Source organism: Geotrypetes seraphini, chromosome 7 (genome assembly GCF_902459505.1).
Source record: "Geotrypetes seraphini chromosome 7, aGeoSer1.1, whole genome shotgun sequence".
Classification (NCBI taxonomy): Eukaryota; Metazoa; Chordata; class Amphibia; order Gymnophiona; family Dermophiidae; genus Geotrypetes; species Geotrypetes seraphini.
The window spans coordinates 169,622,072-169,643,000 of NC_047090.1; the positions used below are offsets into that span (position 1 = coordinate 169,622,072).

Below are 20,929 nucleotides of genomic sequence, written 5' to 3' on the forward strand. Positions count from 1 at the left end.
GGATAGAAGGGTAAAGATAGAGGATTACTGCACAGGTCCTGGACCTGTTGGGTCGCCACGTGAGCGTACTGCTAGGCACGATGGACCTCAGGTCTGACCCAGCAGAGGCATTGCTTATGTTCACAAAATTGAAGACGGCGCAGGAACTTCAAAAGAACGAAAGAAGCTTGAAGAAACTCAATCAACAGCTTGACATGGAGGGGAAACAGCAGCCCAGCAAAACTGAAGTCAGAGGCTGACGTGAACAAGTAGGTCCCACCGAGTCAAACTTGAAGGCGAGCTAAATTTGAACAAGTGCTTTTTTAAAAACAAAAAAAACAAAAAAGAAAGCAACACCAAAAAATAAAGGGAAGAACTAAAAGTCAGAAAGCCGCGAGAGCAGGAAGGCAAGAAAAAGTTTAACGACCATTAAACCGCATTTTCTTAGCTTTGCAGAAACGAAAAAACTGAGGGGAGACACGCCCTGCGTCAGGCAGGAAGGCACTCACGCATGCACCTTGTGGGCCATCGTGAACTTTCTAAAGTTTTTTAAGCGGCAATGCACTTTTGAAGTGTCCATACCGGGTGATGTCACCCATGTGTAAGAATATGCTGCCTCCTTGTCCTAGGATAACATAGCAATAATTAATCTAGTCATTTTAACATATTGGCCTCAGCTATTCTAAAAACATAAATGCTATTTATCAGTTTATAAAACAAGGAAATTGGGTCTTATCTAATAATTTTCTTTCCTTTAGTCTGCTCAAGTGGATATTATCCCCACCTACCAGCAGATGAGGTAGAGGAATAAAAAAATTAAAAAAAGCTGAGTTTAACCAGTGACCTTTACCAGTATTAGCTGGTGGTGCTCCCTGGAAAGATGCAGAATGCAGAAGGCCCCTTTCTGTAATGCCCCCATGCCCATCAACTTCTACAGCTACAACGAGGATCAAGCAAACACACACACACCATAGTGGCACCTACCCTGCATAATCAAGGATATAGCAATCACATGGATAATCCATATCGCTGTAAAACAATGAACTAGGGTCTAGATTCACTAACCTGCCCAATCCGAGGCAGGCCGACTGATTCACAAATGGGAGCGATGCAAATGAGTGTGATTGGAGGCATGCCCCCCAACGACCACATGGACTGCTGGAGAGCAATCGTTGAGCATGAGCAGACCATCTTCTTTGCCTGTAGATTGCCTGCACATGCTCACCGTGAAGGGAGACCTGGAATTTATTTTTTTTTTTTTTTGAGCTAGAAACTTTCGCGAACCCGTGGTTTTAACCCGAAGGTTGAAGGCGGGGCTGCACCGCGGGTTAAAACCAGGTAGTCGGGGCAGATAGCAGGAGAAGCAGAATCGGGGTAGAGAGCAGGAGACTCGGGGCAGAGAGCAGGGTTTTTTGCACAAGCGAATGGTCCTCAGCAGTCGCTTGTTTTTTTGATTGGGCAGCCCAGATGGTGTTCCTGAAATTGTTTTGTGAATCACTGCCTTCCTACTTTTGGATGCCCTTCCCCTCATTTGCATGTGCAGTTCGGCGGGTCGGGGGTTGCTAAGTGGCCAGAACTTGATCGGTGGGCTTAGTGAATCTAACCCTAGGACTTCTGGTTGGGGCATGAAGTAGTGAGGCAGTGTGTCTGTCTGCTCCCATTTCTCCCAATTAATCGGCAATTTATCAGCACTATCAAGTCCCATTTTGGGGTTTTCAAACAGATTGCTTCCAGTTTCTCACCTGTGGAACATTTCACTGATTTCTATTCAATGGACTCAATTTCATTAAAAAAAAAAGAACCAGAGTCAGTCTGGTGATAACAAAATGTCCCACGAGAATACACCTCCCTCACTTACTTTAAATCCCTGCAGAGATTACAGTGGACGTGAGGATGGCAATGGAACATACACCATCAGCGAACAGCTTATTTTGGACAAGGTCAATAATATGAAGCAATGGTTTACCTCACTCACTACAGAGATTCAAGCAATCCAGAACAGACTCAGGAATGTGAAGGATGAGGTACAGGCCTTGGTGGTTAAGGATATATGTCAGAAAGAAACTTGCAGACTTGGAAGAACCATTCTAGGCAGAACAATCATAGACTGGTGGGTTTGCCAGAATCACTTTCAGATTGGAAGTTAGAGGATTCTTGGAAAACTTGCCTTCCAGTTCCTTAGATCTTTCAATTGGTGCAGGTCAGATTCATATAGAGAAAGCATGCGAGTCAAAGGTGTGAAACAGCAGAGCCCCTAGGGTAATTCAGAATTTTTTTTTAAAATTACAACCATAAACTTGAGATTCTACAAGCTCTTCGATTTATTATTGCATTCCAGCAATTTATCCAATTTGTGCTTCTAAGATTATTTGATCAAGGTGTCACTGACTCGGAAAGCATTCTCACCTTAAATGCACCCAACTGGTGAAACTGCAGTGTTCTGCCCCCACATTCATGACAGCATATTGCTTAGAATTTCTGGTGCGACTGATAAATGGGAATATGTAAGTAAGCCTCTGTGAGATCCAAAGAGGCAAAATACTCTCCCGGGGCCACCGCCACTATGACAGACCTCACTGTCTCCATGCAAAAGCGCAGAACTTTGAGCACTGCACTGACATGCGTAAAATCCAGAATTGGTCTCCAATCATAGGAGTCTTTCTTTGGCATGATATAATATATGGAGTATCTGCCCGAGCCTTTGGACGGCACCGGTTCTATGGCCTGAATATCCAACAATCTTTGTATTGTGGCCTGCAACTTTACCACTTGGTCCAGGCATCCCGCGGGAGAGTCCACAGAGGCTGGGCAAATTCAAGCTTGTAGCCGAACTGAATAATGTCCAAAACCCACTAGTTAGACGAGATGCGCACCCAGGCCTACAGAACGCTGAGAATCTGCCCTCAATATGCAGAGAGACCTCCTTTGGCCTGGCGTTATTGTGCCTTTTTGGCAGAAGGATCCAAATAAAAGGTGGAAGGCTGGTTACGCCTGGAGCCCGAGAACCTCTGCCTGTAGCTCGGGGAAAATCTCAGAGACATGGAGCTTGAATAAGGGCGGGAACACCTGGAGCCAAGAAAATTAGACTTCCTGAACCTCTAGAGATTCTGGGTCTGGCATCAGGCAGGGTCTTAATAATAATAATAATAATAAATTTATTTTTGTATACCGCCATACCCAGGGAGTTCTAGGCAGTTCACAACAGTCAGATGAAAATACATACAATGCGGTTGGAATTGGAGAACATAACAACGTAATCAAAGAGGCAAATTAGTCTTACGTTTACAATTTAGGTGGGAAGGGTTGTATACAGTGTAAGCAGTAAGAGAATACATTGAAAAGAGAAGGGGATAGAAGCATAAAAAGTTAAATGGGGGGAGCAACCATCATAGAGGAGAGGGGAGGGAAGAGGGGAAGACGTTACGGAAGAAGTGGGAACCGTTAAAGAGGTGGGGGTATTAAGGGCTTGGTCTGTTGAAAAGTAGGGTTTTGATCTGTTTTCTAAAGCTGAGATATGATGGGGCATCGAGTATGATTTGGGCGAGCCATGAGTTTAGTTTGGCCACTTGAAAGGAGAAGGTCCTTTCGAAGAATCTTTTGAGTTGACACGATTTCAATGAGGGAAAAGTGAACAGGTTTATTCTGCGGGAGCTCTTATAACTGTAGTTCAGGTTGAAGTGAGGGTAAAGATAATCCGGTGACATACCAAATGTAGTTTTGTAGCAGATGCATGAGAACTTAAACAGAACTCTGGATTCGAACGGCAGCCAGTGCCTTTCTACTTGTGGTAGAAAGGGGATATGTGTTCCCATTTCTTCAGGCCAAAGATGAGGCGGACGGCAGTATTTTGGACTAGCCTCAGCTTCCTGGTGATTTTCTTGAAGGCGCCAAGTATATGATGTTACAGTAGTCCAGGACACTCAGGATAGAAGATTAGACCAACAGGCTAAAAGAGGCGTCATCAAAGTATTTTTTAATGGTGCATAGTTTCCAAAATACAGAGATACTTTTCTTAAATACTAGGTCGGTATGTTTCTCCAGTGTGAGATGCTTGTCTAAAGTGACACCTAGAATTTTTAAGGATTGCTCAATGCAGTAAACCAGCCCACTGACATGTAGCGTGGTTTCCTTGATTTTGTCATTTAGGGCTGCTAAGAAGAATTTATTTTTTTCCGGGTTTAGCTTTAATCTAAATGCTGCCATCCAAAGTTCGATCTGATTTAGAGTGAATCATAGAGTTTAGTAGCTCTGGAGAAAAGCTGGAGAGTGGAATGACTATGGTGATGTCGTCTGCATAAATGAAGAATTTGAGCTTTAGGCTCTTCAGAAGGTTTCCTAGGGAGGCAAGGTAGATGTTGAACAGGGTGGGGGACAAGGGGGAGCCTTGTGGGACCCCACAGGGGTTGTCCCAGCCGTAGGAGATAGTGTCATCCTTAAGCACCTTATAGGTTCTATTTGTCAGGAATCCAAGGAACCAATTGAGAACATGACCTGAGATTCCAATAGACATCAAACAATCCAGCAAAATGGTGTGGTTGACCAAGTCAAATGTGCTGCTCAGATGGGCGATGGTCCAACATAGAATTCATGAGATCATCCAAGACCTTGCCAAATAAATGCCCCTTAAAGGGAAGCCTAGCAAGAGAGACCTTAGAGGTGGAATCATTGGCTCACTGTCTAATCCAGAACATACAGCGAGTAGAAATCTAATATACCGACACCTTACTCAGGACCCACATAAGGTCATACAGGGAGTCAGCAACATAATCTACTCCAGCCAAAAGAAGCCAAGGAGACAGCTCCACAGCCTCCCTTTCCAGAGTGCACAGCCTGGATAAGAAAGCACATACAAATGACACCGCCGAGGCAGCTTTGACTCCCAAAGCCACAACCTCAAAATATCTTCAGAGAACCACATCCACATGGCTGTCCTGCATGTCTGAGCACATCATGCTAACTGGGAAGGGAGGTGTGCAACCAAAATAGCCCACTTTAGGCTGACCAAGAAACTGCTGGCACTCCTGCTACATAGGGTACAAATGGGACATACCCCTCGCCACCTTGAGAGCACCTTCCGGTGAATCCCATTGCTCCAAGATCAGAATGCTCATATCAGGATGCCAGGGAAAAGTGGAAGATTGAGTTCATACCCACAAAGGAGAGAGAGGAGGAGGTAGAAGGAGCCAGCTGAGACACTAAATTCAACTGCAGAGACTCCAATATGATATCAGGCAAAGCAGCAGACAAACGCAGAACCGTGGATCATCCCCAGGGTCTAAAGCCAGAGAAGGATCCGAAGATCTGGCATACTGTCCCGAGTCCCTACCACAAGGAGAGCATCCCCAGAAAACAAGGGGGTCATAAGCATCGCCTAGATCAGCGTTAGTGAACTCAGGAACAGCACCAGACTGAGAAGAGGACATGACTAAAGAAGCAAAACTGCTGAGAAACAAGTCAGAGGCGGAGCGGGACAGCGCAGGGGAAGCACGGCTACTCTGAAATGAATTCCACAATGTTTCATAAATTCTGTGAAGGCCTTCGGACCCTGGGACGTAGTCACCCTGTGATGACTTTACCTTGCGCTTTGGAGGGTCCACAGCCTTGTGCACAGAACTCACAGTTGTGCCAAGCCCCAAAAATAAGGAAGACTCCCCCAAAAGTGCTAGCCGAGTGTTTTGAACACCTCTTAAATCAGGGGAGAGGCTAAGCTTTGCACTGCCGCCTCTCCCAGCCATGCCATGTGGCACGTGGTACAAGGATGCTCCTGAGGCACTAAATTTGCTTAATCCTGGCAAGAATTCATAGTAGGAGAGTCCAGGTCTCCATCCCAACAAGTTTTGAGGCAAAATTTGCAAATTTGGGAGAGCAGGTATCTTTTGAAAAAAAGATTGCTAAAAATCCAAGATAGCTGCCACTAAGAAATTTGTGCCAAAATTGTGATTTATTTTATTTTTTTTTTTTTTACTAACACTTAGGAAAGTTCAAAAGTGGTGATTTTAGGATTTTTAAGGTGGGGGAACACAGAGGTACATGCATAAACACTCAAAACTTTAGAATTCAGAACCCCCACCCCCCGATTCATCTCACAGGCTGTAACAGCCTTACTGTGTGTGCCCTGTGCTGCCGCCTGCCTTAGCTCTCGTACAGTAGCTGGATTAGAAGAAATCACTGCATTATGCTGTGAATGCCTCCTCAACTCAGATCTTCGGGCTGCCAGTCAGATATGGTGAATGACCATACCTCCACCCCCATGGACCGACGGATGCGCTAAGGGACATGTGGAGGCAAAGCAGCCAACGCCATACAAGACACCACTGAGCCTCCAAAGAACATCTAACAGTCTGCACTCAAACCCCTGCTAAACAGGTGATGAAAAAGCGGGGAGGCCCTGAGTTCCTAAGAAACAAATGCAGGCTTGCCACCAGGGATCGGCCTGTCATCTAGAGACCAGAGTCTGCTGCTTCTTCTCTACATTGGCAGAGCTGAAGAATTGCTCCAAACACAAAGATATCCCAAAAGGGACAAAAAAAAAAAAAAATCACTGAACAGAAAACACTGTAGTAGAGCTCCCCCAGTGAAGTAGGAGTCACAGAAAAAATCTGGAGTAGATTCTTTCTGCATATGGCACATGGCTATTGTCAGATAACTCACATGTCTAGAATCTCTCACCTATTGCACTGCATTATTCATTATGGATATCTTGAAAACCCAGTTGGATGGGGGTCACCCAGGACAGGTTTAAGAGCCACTGCACTAGAAGAGAATACCCCCCCTTTTTTATGATTGCAGTTCAGGAGCTCTCGGTAGCTGTTGCACGTGTTGTGTACTTATACACACAAACAAACAAATAGTTTTGCCCTCACCAAACCTCCCCCCCAAAAAAAAAAACAAAACAAAAAAAAAAAAAAACCTCAAACCCACCAACTTCACTCACCGTTCTCCATCTCTGCCCAGCTGATAGCAGTTCTAGAGCCATGATCAGCTGAGAACTGGCAGAGGGGAGAGCGGCAGCTGCCAGCTTAGCACATTCACATGCCGGCTAACTGCGATCTGATCTAGAAGTCCACTGCCAACACTTTATATAGTAACATAGTAGATGACGGCAGATAAAGACCCAAATGGTCCATCCAGTCTGCCCAACCTGATTCAATTTTTTTTTTTTTTCTTCTTAGCTATTTCTGGGCAAGAATCCAAAGCTTTACCCGGTACTGTGCTTGGGTTCCAACCTTCACCAGAGATGGCAGGGGAAGCCCTAATCAGTTGATCACAGCTAGCCAGCAAGGGAAGCTCAGATCAGTTGGGGCTCCGGAACCAGCAGGGGAAGCCCCAAATGAACTAAGCCAGCAGCTGCCAACTCTTCCTTCAGCCAGCTCTCAGCTGATCACAGCTCCGGAGCCACCCTCAGCTAGACAGAGGAGAATGGCAGCTGTAGACAGGAAGAGGAGTTTTGCCTAGCGATTGCTCTTCTGAGCAGGTGCCAGGCACTGTTCCTCCCCTCTTTTGAGGGACTACTATGCACAAATAGCAAGCATGCATGATTTGTATTAGAGAATGACACGATGGTTGTTACCCGCAGCTAGCCGCGAGTAGCCGTGGGTAACCTGCCGAAACGGGGAAAGAAAAATAGTAGTCGCTGCCCCATGGAGCGGTGAATGGTCTTGTCTCCGCAGTGAGGCATCAAGAATCGCGCGGTCCAGCAGCCCCCACCCGCCTGAACGCAGCATTTAACCAGCTCCCTCCCTCCACCTCACCTTATATGCTGTTTGCCGGCTTTCTTTTTCCTGAGCAGCACACGTTCAAAAAGATGCGCATGCACGGCTGCGCGAATTGATCAATCTTCTCCTCTGACGCAACCAGAAACAGGAAGTTGCAGGAGAGGAGAAGATTGATCAACTCGCGCAGCCGCGCATGCGCGTCTTTTTGAACACGTGCGGCTTGGGAAAAAGAAAGCCGGCAAACTCGGCATATAAGGTGAGGTGGAGGGAGGGAGCTGGCTAAACGCTGCGATCAGGCGGGTGGGGCTGCTGGACCGCGCGATCACGCGTGTTCCCGGCTCACACTAGGAAGGAGGGAGTGAAAGGGAAAAAGATTCTAGGCCAAGGGGCTGAAGAGGGAAAGAAAGAAACCCACAGCAGGAAAGAAAGGGGAGGACAGGCAGGTGAGCCAGATGCTGGAAGCTGGGGGGGGTGGGGGGGAATAAAGAGGGAGAGAAGCTAGATGGGGTTAAACAGAAGAGACACATTGGTATGAAAGAGGAAGATAGAGGAAATCTGGACACAGGAAGGTAACAAGAAGGAAAAATTATGTTCTTACCTGTTAATTTTCTTTCCCTTAGACGCAGCAGATGAATCCAGAGATCAATGGGATAGCCCACATCTACCAGCAGGCGGAGATAGAGAAACTGATTAACAGGTGGTCCTATTGGCTGTCACTCCTCCTGTTTATCCAGTATAGCTCCTTGCCCAAGCATCCGTAACCATCAATAGGCATAGCATGTAAAAAACTTCTTTCCCATAACAAATCTCAAAATGCAATAATACAGAAAACAACCTGCCATAATAACAAACTGCGAAAGTTGCAAAAGAAAAAACCGAGAGACAAAATCCAGAAAGGGTGGGGCTCTGGATTCATCTGCTGCGTCTAAGGGAAAGAAAATTAGCAGGTAAGAACATAATTTTTCCTTCCCTAGCAACAGCAGCAGATGAATCCAGAGACCAATGGGATGTAGCAAAGCAATCCACAATCTGGGTGGGAAGCAAACGCCGCCTCCGCAACAACCGAAGCACAAAACGCCCCTACCGCATCTGCCCCCACATCCAAGCAGAAATGCGGAGAGAAAGCACTCTCGGAAGACCAATTAGCCGCGAGACAAATCTCCTCCAAGGAAAAAACCTCTGGGCCGAGCCCAAGAAGTAGCCATCGCTCCGGCGGAATGGTCATGAAGTTCTTTCGCCAACTGCTTCCCTGCCATCAAGCAAGCGTAAAGAATGTCATCCTGGACCCATCGAGCGATGGAGGCTTTGGACGCCGCCATATGTTTGAGGCGTCCCTTGAAGAATACAAAAAGGTGATCTAAACAACTAAAAGTCAATAGAAACCTTGCTCGCGGAGAACGCTACGCACTTTCAAAAAAATGCAGTGAATAAAAGCACAGCTCCCCATTTCTCCTCCCAGGAAGAAGGAAGGAAAAGTGAGCATGACATAAAAGAAAGGATGACACCCCCCTAGAAAGAAATAGTGGTACCATCCGAAATGATACCCCATATTTCGGAAATCAGAAATAGGAATCCCCGCTGAACAAGGCCTGCAACATAGAAAACTGCAGAGCTGAAGCCATTGCCACAAGAAACCCCATGTTCAACGGCACAGCCCTTTAGAGTCCCAAAAGACAAGGATGAAATGAAGCCTTCGGTAAACTGAGAAGAAGTACGTGAAGATTGTACTCCAAACCGGGCTTTCTAAGAGGCGCATGAATATTCCGCACTCTGTTTAGGAACTGAACTACATGAAGCTGAGAAGCAAGCGAAGAGCAATATACCTAGCCCTTGTAACAAGCCAAGAATGCCACTAGAAGCTGAAGGGAATTGAATGCTAAGCCCTCGGCAATACACTTGTGCCAAAAAGGAACTCTGGAGTGGTTCAAATGTTAAGAAGCACCCAAGAAAGGAAAAACCTCCAAAAGGAAGCAGAAGCCACAGGAGAAGACGTCCGTTGCACCTGGATAAGAGAAAAACAACCTGCTTCGTATAACCCTTACACGTCGGCCATGACTTTTCAAAAAACTAGGTCATAATACTAAAGTAGTACAAATATCCATGTTGATCGGACCCTAGGCGAACAAAGCCGGAGATACCAGGAAACTTCTTAGTCCGGCTGTCGAAAGACTCATCAAATCCGCATAGTAAGGATGGCGCCGCCAATCCAGAGATTCTACAAATACTGTGCCTGGAAAGGGAGCTCGAGATGGCAAATCCAAGCCATCATCAGCCAGCGGAAAACACTGAAAAAGAGAAGGCAGAGGCGAGAAAGGAGCCATGCAGCTCCCACTCCCTGGGCCCGCCGAAGAAGCTTAGAATTGAGAGACGAGGCCATGAGGTCTAGGTCAAGGAGATCTCACGTCCATAAAAAGAGCTAGAACGCCTGAGCCACAAATCTCAATATCCAGGATGAAGAAGATTACACTATTACTAACATGCACACTTTCCAGAGCGTATACAGCGCTGTACACTGTAACATAGAAGAAATGGGCCATGCTCAGATTCCGGAGAGAAGTCTATCCAAACTCCTATCCTGATCCATAAAAAGATCTGCCAACAGAAGACGAAGATGAGAGTCCACCCATTGAAGCAGAACAACTTCACCTGACAACTGAGTACAACACCTACTGCCCAAGCTGAAGAGAAATACCCCCATCCTAATACTGACCAAAAGGACCCTCAGCGGCAATCCGGAATAATGATCTGAAGCTCCAGAAAGGTAGCCTGACCCTGCTCAAGAGTAGAAGAATGAACAAGTACTGAGTCACCTCTGAAGACCAGACTCCTGGAGCTGAGGATGGAAGCCACCGAGCCCCCCAACCCGACAGCCTGGGATGGTCGGTGGTCATGTGCTAGTCCAGCAAAGACCGAGGTATGCCTTGAAAAAAAAAATCGCGCTGAACCACCAAATCATACAGAGCGATGCAGGAGGAGCATACCAAAAAAATTGGAGCCCTGAGATACCGGGAACCACCGGAACAAAAGCGACTGCTGTAGCGTAAGAAGGGAAAAGCAAGCCGAAGTTCCCAGTGGAGTCAGCAATATGGATCCCAGAAACTGTACAGAATCCCATACTCTTGGTCATGGTAAGCGAAGAAGAATACCAATCTGAGACCGAGACCCCACGCCCAAGTCTCCGGAAAGAAACACATGTCTCTCCTATATGAATAAAAACATCACCCCGATATACCTATGAATAGTACAGGAGAAAAGAGCGCTGTGCAAATTCGAAGATGTACATGTAAAGAACTGAGGAAAAGATACCACCCTTTTCGTGTCAGTCAAATGGCCCGACTGGAAATCGTCTGACTCAAGCAGGCAGTCAAGAAGAAATTAGATGAATCGCTTGGTAGCGCCAAAACGGTACCACCGGCCACATCACCTAAAACGTTCGTGAAGCCTTGGGTAGGCGAAATGGCATGTGCCAAAACCGAAAGCGCTGCTCCAAGAGAGGCAGGCAAACCAAGTGCCGATTCGGAGTCCATAGAGAAAATGTAAATATACTCCCAGGTTGTCTGCAGAAATGTGTAACCCCGAGAAACTATTCAGCAGAATGGGATCCAGCCTGCCCAATGCCCCCGTCTCGGGCACCATTCAGTAAGTGGAACAACGTCCCTTAGATCCCGAAGAACTACAAGAACTGTCCTGAGGACCAGTAACACTGAAAAGGGAAACACAAAACAGAGACTCCAAGAACGAACTGGAAACCTGAGGAGGATGCAAAAATGCAAGTTTCCTGAAAAATCTTCACAGCCCCCTGACCTGACATTATAGCGTCTTCTCCCTCATGAGAAAGCCTGAAGAGTCATTGGAAGAAGTCAAGATCCCCTCAGAATGAAGTGCAGAAGGTCAGGGAATGACAGGATGAGACTATAGGATCTGCAAGAAGATTCTCCTAGGAAAAATCAAGTTTCACAATGTAAAGAGGAATATACTGGAACCATGAAAACAGTACTAACCCCGTGCAACATGAGCAAAATACGAATGTCCTGAAAAGTGAATACGTACTAGACTCAATCAAGATGCTGCATCTACCGCCCCGTGGAAAACAACAGCATCCTTACAGGTATCAGACAAAGCTCACATCGCTAATGAGAGCTTCAGGGATGAGGCTAACAGCCACATAGCGCGTGATCCTCCGCAGGTTTGATAGAATAGGTAACTGGCTCCTGGTTAAACGGAGCTGTACAGTCCTTCCTGTCTGGTCGGGAGGCCCGTCTAGCATGTGCCATGAGAAAATGTCGACAGGAGAAACCAGCGTGATAAGCATGGAAATCTGAAGTCCAGGCCCCCTCAGAAATAGAGAAAGAGAGTCCTGGCCGCAGGAAGATGCAAAGTGTCATTATGCCCATAGAGACAGACTGAACTTGGAAACTATTTGTACTACCTTTAGGCATATATATCCTATGCCACTACTAGACACATGCAGTGCAGCACAGAGGCCCAGATAAGAAGGACAGTTACCAACAGACAAAGGCTCAATTTGCAGGGACCCCCAAGAAAGAGAATGAGTTACCCGTGTGAAATAAAGGGCACTATCTTACTGCTGATCTCACTGTGCAGTGATTTGCCATATGTCGACCCAGTCCGGAGACAAACCGAGACTGGGTGACCTAGCACAGGTCAGAGTCTCTCTGGTAATCACCTTTAGTGCTAATCCCAGAGTCCGATTAAACTAGCAGCTTCATAGAAACATTCCTTTCAATTGAAACATCTCTTATCATATTACTGTTACTATTAATTATTTCTATATAGAAACATAGAAATAGACGGCAGATAAGGGCCATGGCCCATCTAGTCTGCCCACCCCAATGACCCTCCCCTACCTTTCTCTGTGAATAGATCCCACGTGTCTATCCCATTTGGCCTTAAAATCAGGCACGCTGCTGTGAATACAGTAGGAACACAGACCTAGACATATAAATCTGCCCAATCTTGTCCCAAAGCTGGTGAAACACGTACAACTTGTCTGAACTGGAAAGGAAAGAAGCCACAGCATACCCTGACCAAAGTCAGTTGGAAATAAACTACCGGAATGCTGCAGCTCTGCTGCCATCGCCGGAGACCCAAGCACGTGTCCGATTCTCTCCGACACGTGGCCGCTGCATCAATGCTCCTAGAAACATAGTCGGATTCAAGCCCCGCAAAATTTACACTGCCTCGGCCTGCTTAGAAAGAAAATCAGACTCAGACAATAACTAGAAGAACGGTGCGGTGCTTCCCACAGCGCCGGAAAAAACATGTCCCATTTCATGCGCGCTGTTATAAACCGGCACCTGCACAATCAGCTGCACATGGCCGTGACAAACACCGACGAAAGAGAGCCTCGGAATAAACAGGACTTACTACTGCTGTACTGAAACCCAACAAGGAGAACAAATGGGAGCATGAAATTGCACCACTACTGCTGTGCTGTAACCAACAAGGAAACCAAGCGCGTGCACGCAAAGGGCAGGAATGTCCCGGCTCCCTCAACGGATTTCTAGTCATAAAACTTTAGCCTCAATAAAATATCCATTCCTTAAATGTACGTTGACCGAACCCACAGTACTAAGACTCCCAAACAGAATCTGAAGTTCAAACAACAGTAAAAAACACATACATACTCACAAGCTTGTTGTTAGGGCTGGTTGAAGCCAGTAAGAGCTGATTGTGCAGCACTAACAGGGCAGAATGTAGCATCTGTGGTCTCCTTTTTTTTTTTTTTTAAACAGAGAAGGGAAAGAAGAAGAAAAAAAAAAAAATCGAGACCCAGTCAGACCCTCTAGCAATGGAGGGAGGGTGAGGTAGGGATCTTGGGGGGGGGGGGGGGGTGTCCAGGTGTAACCCCTAAAGCCAGCACCATTCAGCCGGACACCCCTATCTCACTGAAGAGAAACCTCAATAGGAGAAATAGAATGGCAGTCTCACTGAAGAGAAACCTCAACAGGAGAAATAGAATGGCAGTCTCACTGAAGAGAAACCTCAACAGGAGAAAATAATTTTCCAGTCACAGCCAGAATCCAGGAGCTATTCGAATAGCGACCATCACAGGACCAGGCAGGAAGCGCAACGGTTGCGCTCCTGTCTTATGCGCCGCTCTGCAAGAAAGGCAGCTATCCAGCAGGAGACCGCACTGGACCACCGCCAGTTAAAAAAGGTACCGTGTGGGCAGGGGGAAATGTATTTGCTCTGTAAGACACACCCACTTTTCCATCCCCTTTTTGGGGGTGGAAAAAGTGCCTCCTATGGAGCAAAAAATATGGTAAGTATAAAAACAGATGATTCAATAAGCTGTTTTAGCATTTTGACTAGAAAAACCCATTTCAGTTTATTCAATTGTACTATTTACCTTTGGTGCAGGCTTTGCACATTAAAATGCTAAGGCAATAAAATTACACTAAGGTTTGTTTAGTTGAGATATATAGATAGGGTTCCAAGTTAATTGCAGTTAACTCTACAATGAATGCATTATTAAAATCACAATTAACAAAAATTAATCATGTTGCAGCACTTCCTGTCTCCTCCAAACATCTCTTCCACAGACATCTCTTCTGCTCTCTCCACTCCCAACCCTTGTCCTTGGTGAAACACAGCATCTTCCCCACCCCCACAATTCAAAAGCCCAACCCACCATGCTAGCCTGCTTTAAAGATAGTCTTCGGTTGCTCCACAGCAGTGGCATTGTATATTTGCTGCCTGAAGCTTGATCTGAAACTTTCCCTTTGAAAGGTCCTGTTCATAAAGAAACAGGAAGTAGTATCAGAGGAGGAGAGATGGGCCAGAGCAGACCACAGGCAGTATGTGCAACATTGTCACTGCCAGGGACTAACAGAAAACCATGAGGCAGCAGATGATTTGATACCGCCTTTCTATAGTTGCAGTCAAAGTTGTTTATGTATTAAACAGTATTTATTAATTTACAAATGGAGTGCAAAAATCTAGAACCACTTGTGAATTCTGCATTTTTTCATCTCTGTGACCTTTTAATTTTTTTGTTGACCCTCTTGACCCAATAGATTTGTCATGTACCACATTATAAGGGATACATTTGGCTATTAGAAGCAACTTTTTATTCTTCTAGCTTGGTCTTAAGTTTTGAGCAGTTTGTTAAAGTTTACATATAAATCGTTTTTCTGCATAAATGGAATACAGTAACAGTACTCCCCCAAAATTCACAGGGGTTCCCGCAAATTGTATGTCAAGAGGCAGAAGGCAGCTGGGATGCCAGCTGTACAGTAAATCAAACCCGGTATGCTCCGACCGTCTGTCAAGAGGCAGGAGAGGGCAGCTGGGGCGTCGGCAGATGCACTAAATCATGCCCGGTATGGTCCGACCGCCTTTTCCCGTTACTAAAATCAGGCTACACCAATCAGGAGCTGCATTGACACGCAGCTCCTGATTGGTGTAGTCTGACTTTAGTACAGGAAGAGGCGGTCGGAGCATTCCGCAAATTATTGAGTCCGCGATTCATGAACCGCATCTATCCTTCATATTCATGTAGGTGGTCTTGAAAAAAACCATTTTGTGCATTAGTGATGGCTCAGTATTTAGTCTATACTGTGTCAGCATTGAGTGAACCAGTTTGATAAGTTTGACAACACGGTTCCAAGCTACAATGAGTGACCCGGTCTATTCATATTTTGATGTTGGATGTTTCTTGGGTATCTCCCAGGCCACCTTGTGCAACAAGTTTATGACTGAATTCAGACTGGGAAGGCTAGTCGACTAACTAAATGTTATTCTAACGCTTCCAGCTGATCATCTGTTTAGAGTGCATTGTCATCTTGGAACAGAACTGGCCTGGAAATAGCCACTGAGATAATGACACCATGCACTTTTACAGTACTGTGATGCCCTGTTGACCATTCTATCAATGGTGTGCAGATGTTAGACATCACTGGCACCCATGCAGCCCCAGACCGTGACCTTCAAAAGGATGTTTCACAGTGAGGTTAAGGCACTCAGGCTTGAACTCCTCTTCAGGAAACCTCTTCATTTAGGTTGTTGGCCTGATTCCCAATAGGCAGAAGGTGCTTTAATTGCTGAAAAACACCTTTTCCCATATTTTACATGTCCAGCTTGACTGCTTCTGTGCCCACTCAATCCAGTTGTGCCTTTGGACATCAGTCATCAGTGGCTTGTTGCATGCTTTACAGTCCCATAGATTAGAGAATGACACGGTGACCCATTCCCACAGCTAACTGCAGGTGATCGCAGTAAAACAACAGGAATGGGTAACATCTGTTCCACCACCAGCACAGGGACAAACCTTTTCACCGTTCCACCACAGTTCCCCGATATTCCACCATCGTGGGTCAGGCAGCTCCAGTCCCAGCACCACCAGCACCCCCTACCCCCACCCTCATGGGTCCGATGGCTCCAGCCCATCCCCCTCGCTCGTGGGTCCGGTGGCTCCAGTCAGCTTCCCTCCCTCCCTGCCACTAGCATACACCTTGCAGAGTGAGCTGATCTCTACACAGGACTACTAGATGGTGCTCGTGCGGCCTTCCTTCTGCCGGACTCCTCCTTATGACGCCATTTCCTTTTTTGTAAAGAAAGAAAGTTACATCATAAGGAGGAGCCTGGCAGAGAGATGACCAGAAGCATCATCGAGCAAGGTTTATGCCAGCGGCAGGGAGGGAAGTCGTGTAGACCTGCCGGACCAGCAAGCTAGTGCTTCCCGATCTGCCTCCCAGTCTCACTTTAAAAACGAACTGCTGCATATGCCCCTCCCTTTGGACCTCTCCCTCTCTCCATGTTCTTCTAATAGCTACTACATCAGGGAGCTCCCCAAAGGCTGGCATGCTTCCCCCTTCTCTCCACCATCATCCAGCGGTCTCCTGGTCTCACTTTTAAAACTAATTGCGACCTATGGAGGATCGCTGGTGCACATTCCCTCTGCCACAGTCCCGCCCCTCCTCTGACCTAACATTATCTTTTAGTCTGGGGCAGACCGCAGCAGAGGTAAAGTGCACCAGCGATCCTCCATAGGCCCCGAAAATAAGACATAGTGCGTTTTTTGGGCCCAAAATTAATATGACATTGTCTTATTTTCGGGGAAACATGGTATATGGAAGGTGTGGCTTCTTGGGATTTGGGTTTAATTTGTGTTTATCATTTTTGGTCAGTTATTATGTATTTGGCATGTGTGTTCTGTGTGTGTGACCGAAGTATTCTGTTAGGATGAATTTTCTATGTGGCATTCAGTTTTCCTGATAGTGGAAGGGAGATGGGTTTTGTTGATCCTTTTGCTGTATTTGTGATTTATAAAATGACAGTTGTACAGCATATTGTTCCTTTTTATACCTTAATAAAATGATTTCAATATAAAATGGCTATTGTGTGGATGCGATCTGAGAGTCGACGGGGCAGGGACAAACTTTTTCCCCGCGTCATTCTCTACCACAGACCAAACTGCAAGCACCAGCGATGAACTGTTAATAAGCTGACCCTCGTCTGACCACTCACACAGTAGCTGAGGTGAGGTGAACTTGCAATTAGTCAATGAAATGCATTAAAGTGCACAGTCTTGACATGATGTTGATGCATGTGGACGACCAATCAAGGCTTGTATATCACTGAACCCATCACTTTCTTCTTTTGTACAATCTTTACTACCATACTGTGACTGCAGCTAACATTGCTGGCGATCTGGCGACATGAAAATTCTTCCTCACTCATCACTGACACACAAACACGCTTCTCCAATGTCAGGTTCCGAGTCTTGGTCTTGGTTGATGCAGGAAGTGTATGAAACCCAAAAAGCCCACACCTTTTATAGCTGTCCTGTTACCTAGATATCTGGACTCTGATTGGACAATCAGGGGGCTGCTTTCGTCAGCCAATCAGCATGTGCTATTTCTGACCAGTCTCGATCCAGTTTTGAAGCATGATTTGTAAGAGTTATAGTAGCTATGTTCCAGTATCAACAAAATTGTAAAGTTAGAAACAAGCAATCTTAAAAAGTTGATTCTAATAGCCAAATGTATCCCTTATAAAGACACAGACAAATCTATTGAGTCAATAAAGAAATTTAAAAATGGTCAGAAAGTTGAAAGAGTGCAAAATTCACAAGTGGTTCCAGACTTCTGCACATTACTACACAGATACTAATTTTGTACCTGGGGCAATGGAGAGTTAAGTGATTTGCCCAAAGTCACAAGAAACTGTACTGGGAAATAAAATACCTTTACCTGTGATTAATTGCAATTAAAAAGTTTTAAACTGAAATGCAGCTGAAATATAGATATCTATCTATAGCATATGACTACAGATAGTATGGTTCAAAAAACAGGTATATGATTTTTTTAATTAATCAAGTGAATGCCTTTTATAAAAGAGGACACAGTCTATATATAAATGTATTAATAAGATTTTTTATTGTAAATACCATGGATAATAATCCATGTTACAGATTTTGAAGATACTCATGTTTAACCAACCTGCTGCATAAAAAGATACCACACGTGGGGTTACAAACAACAAATATCATATAAGACTATAAAAGTTTGGAGGAGTAAATCTGGGCAACTTGTTTCTTAAATTATGTACAATATAGGGTTATTGTAATTTGTGGGATACAGACTGTAGAAGTCTGCCCAACACTGTCCTCATGCTCCAAGTTATTGGCATTTCCTTCAAAGACCTTCCCAACCCATTCTAAACTGAATTGCCATATAGAGGACACAGACCATGCAAGACTGCCCAGTACTAGCCTTAGCTCTTAACTTTATATATAATTTATTTTCTAATTTCCTGATTTTTTTTTTTTAACATTAGTCCATACCCGAGGCTGAAATTTTGCTGGATTATGCATCTGATATATCCTTATCTTGTGATATAAACAAGTCACACACCCCACTTTTGGTACCTTTTTGCTTAGCAGGTCACATATAAGAACACACCTAATGAGTTACATAGAAACATAACAGTAGTTAATAAATTAAATCCTCATAAATTGTCAGTTCAGATAATTAAATACATACTCTTATCCAAACTGTGGGTCATGACCCTAAATGGGTTATCAACGTGGTTGGACATAATTAGCCAATGCTCCTAGGGTAAGGGAAATCACCATAGTCCCAGAAAGATTGATAAGTGCTGATCTAGTCCTTATAGGTACAATTCACAGGAAAAACAAGCTCATATATACTACAATGCAATGTAATCCCATATTTCCTCCAAACAGTTTATAGAATATCTGTATTTATATTCATTGTTGATTTGACATACAGTATTACTATTCACATATTACAGCAATTTACACCATTTAAATATAAAGCAGCAAAAGAAAAAGAGGAATCAGACTGAAAGCCTATTTCTAAATCCTTCTCTTCTATAAAGTTTGTTAAAAAAAATCTACTTTGGATCAAAGTGAATTTATAATGACAAGGACACAGGTCACCCTTATCAAGCCTCACTTTCAATATTTAAGTTCGTACTTACGTATTTTGAGATTTTTTGTAAAAAGGGAAAAGTTATCAAAACTAATAGAAAAATAGCATAGCAAATTACATTCTTAAGAGAGAATGACATGAAATACAGGTGGAAGAGAGAGGAAAATACAGAATATTCATGTGACAAAACATGTCATTTAATAAACCTTACCTCCCTGTGACTAAAGAAAAAGTTTAGTCAACTTATGAGCTTAGTCATTTAAAACAATGCACCTACACTTATCAAGACCAGCTAAATGTCAAAGGGCTAAAGAGCCAACAGAATTACCAGTCAAACGTCCAGAAGTCTAAAAACAGCAAACTACCAACCTAGCAAGTCTATAAACACACGACCACTATTATCAGGCTTTACAACCACTGCAGATCTAAGGGACCCGCTCAAAGCGGCCACCGACCGCCCTAGTGCAACTCCCCGGGCCCAAGCCGCTGTCATGAACGAAAACAAACCAGGAGATGCGGGAAGAAGGACGGGAACTTAACTCTCAACACAAAAAGAAGTTCCTCCCTGCAAGTCCGCACACCTACGGACTTCCTATCCGTACTCGGGGAGGGAAGAAGGGAACAACTACACGCAGAGAGCTAAAGCGAGGCGGGAAGAAAGGCCCTGAACCGGCTCCACTACTTCCTTGCTTTGTTACCGCCCGCTCAGTACAAACAGAAACGAGACATTACAAACCAGCTGCCCCTACGACCCCCCCACAGAACACTTACAACGGCATTGTATCTCCGCAGCCTGGCCCTTACTAATTCCACGGATCTCCGGGCATGATAACGAGAAAATAGTCCTGCCGTCGAAACTGAGGAATGAATGTTCTCTCACGGGCTCCGCTTAAAGCTTCCAGTCTGTGCTAACATGGCGCCCATCGCTACCACAGCAACGTTCTAGAACACGTTACGCAACGGAAGCCACGCACGCGTCCACGTAAACCGCTTTCGGGGAAGTTCCTCGAACAGAGTGACGGGAATTGTATTTCTCCCTCTTGGGTGGGCTGCTCAGCCATCCTATTGATGGTTTATTGGGGTTCTCTGGGCTGAATCATTCCTAAAACAGGAAATAAGGAATCGGCAATGGAGGCAGAGTGAAAACTTGATTGCAATGCTTTTAATTCAGATCACGAGCTTTCCTAGTCAGCAGACGGTTTTGACTGCAAACTACAAAGCCAGACTAGAACCGATTTGCAAATACGCATGTGCAGATGTTTCGGTGGCGCGCAAGGTGCGGCTAAGGTAGCATATGGGCTTAAGGGCGGATAGTGAAGTTTAAGATCACTACTTTCTCGGGCTCTACTTTGTAGGGATTTTTTTTTCCACATTTTCAAAAGTATTCTGCAGTGTATTTAGCTGATATTTGAGTGCACGCTTTTTAACACTGTACTGTTTATTGTGAGTTTCTATACCGCTACCAATAACTGAGGAGTCAATTCAGAGCGGTTTGCATGAGCTGTTAGATGAGTTGCCCAGAATCACAACTGTAGCGGGAATTAAACTCAATTTCCCAGGTTCTCAGTTTACTATAATAACCATTAGGCTACTCTACTCCTTGCTTATTTTAATTTATACCTGGCCTCTGGGAGAATATATGCAACAAAAATGCTGATGAATTTTGTATAAAATCTACTAAAGAACAAAGTGAATTTATAATGACAACAACACACAAATATCCTTTATCAAGTTTCATTTTCAATAATGAAGCTTGTACATATGTATAAGATTTGTTATAAAAAGGGCAAATTAACAAAAATGGTGTAAATTGCT

General features: G+C 44.9%; 1 protein-coding gene across 5 annotated transcripts in view; it reads right to left on the bottom strand.

Annotated features, from left to right (window-relative positions):
* PAPOLA (poly(A) polymerase alpha) overlaps positions 1-20,094 on the bottom strand; it is a 365,046-nt gene extending 344,952 nt beyond the window's left edge. For 2 of the 5 annotated variants that reach the window (XM_033951973.1, XM_033951971.1), the window contains exon 1: positions 19,886-20,094. In XM_033951973.1, coding sequence (XP_033807864.1) covers positions 19,886-19,893 — 8 coding nt within the window. In that variant the 5' untranslated portion in view covers positions 19,894-20,094. The remainder of the gene's footprint in view (positions 1-19,885) is intronic. The other 3 variants (XM_033951970.1, XM_033951972.1, XM_033951974.1) reach the window with 3 other exon arrangements.
* Between the last annotated feature and the right edge of the window lie 835 nt (positions 20,095-20,929).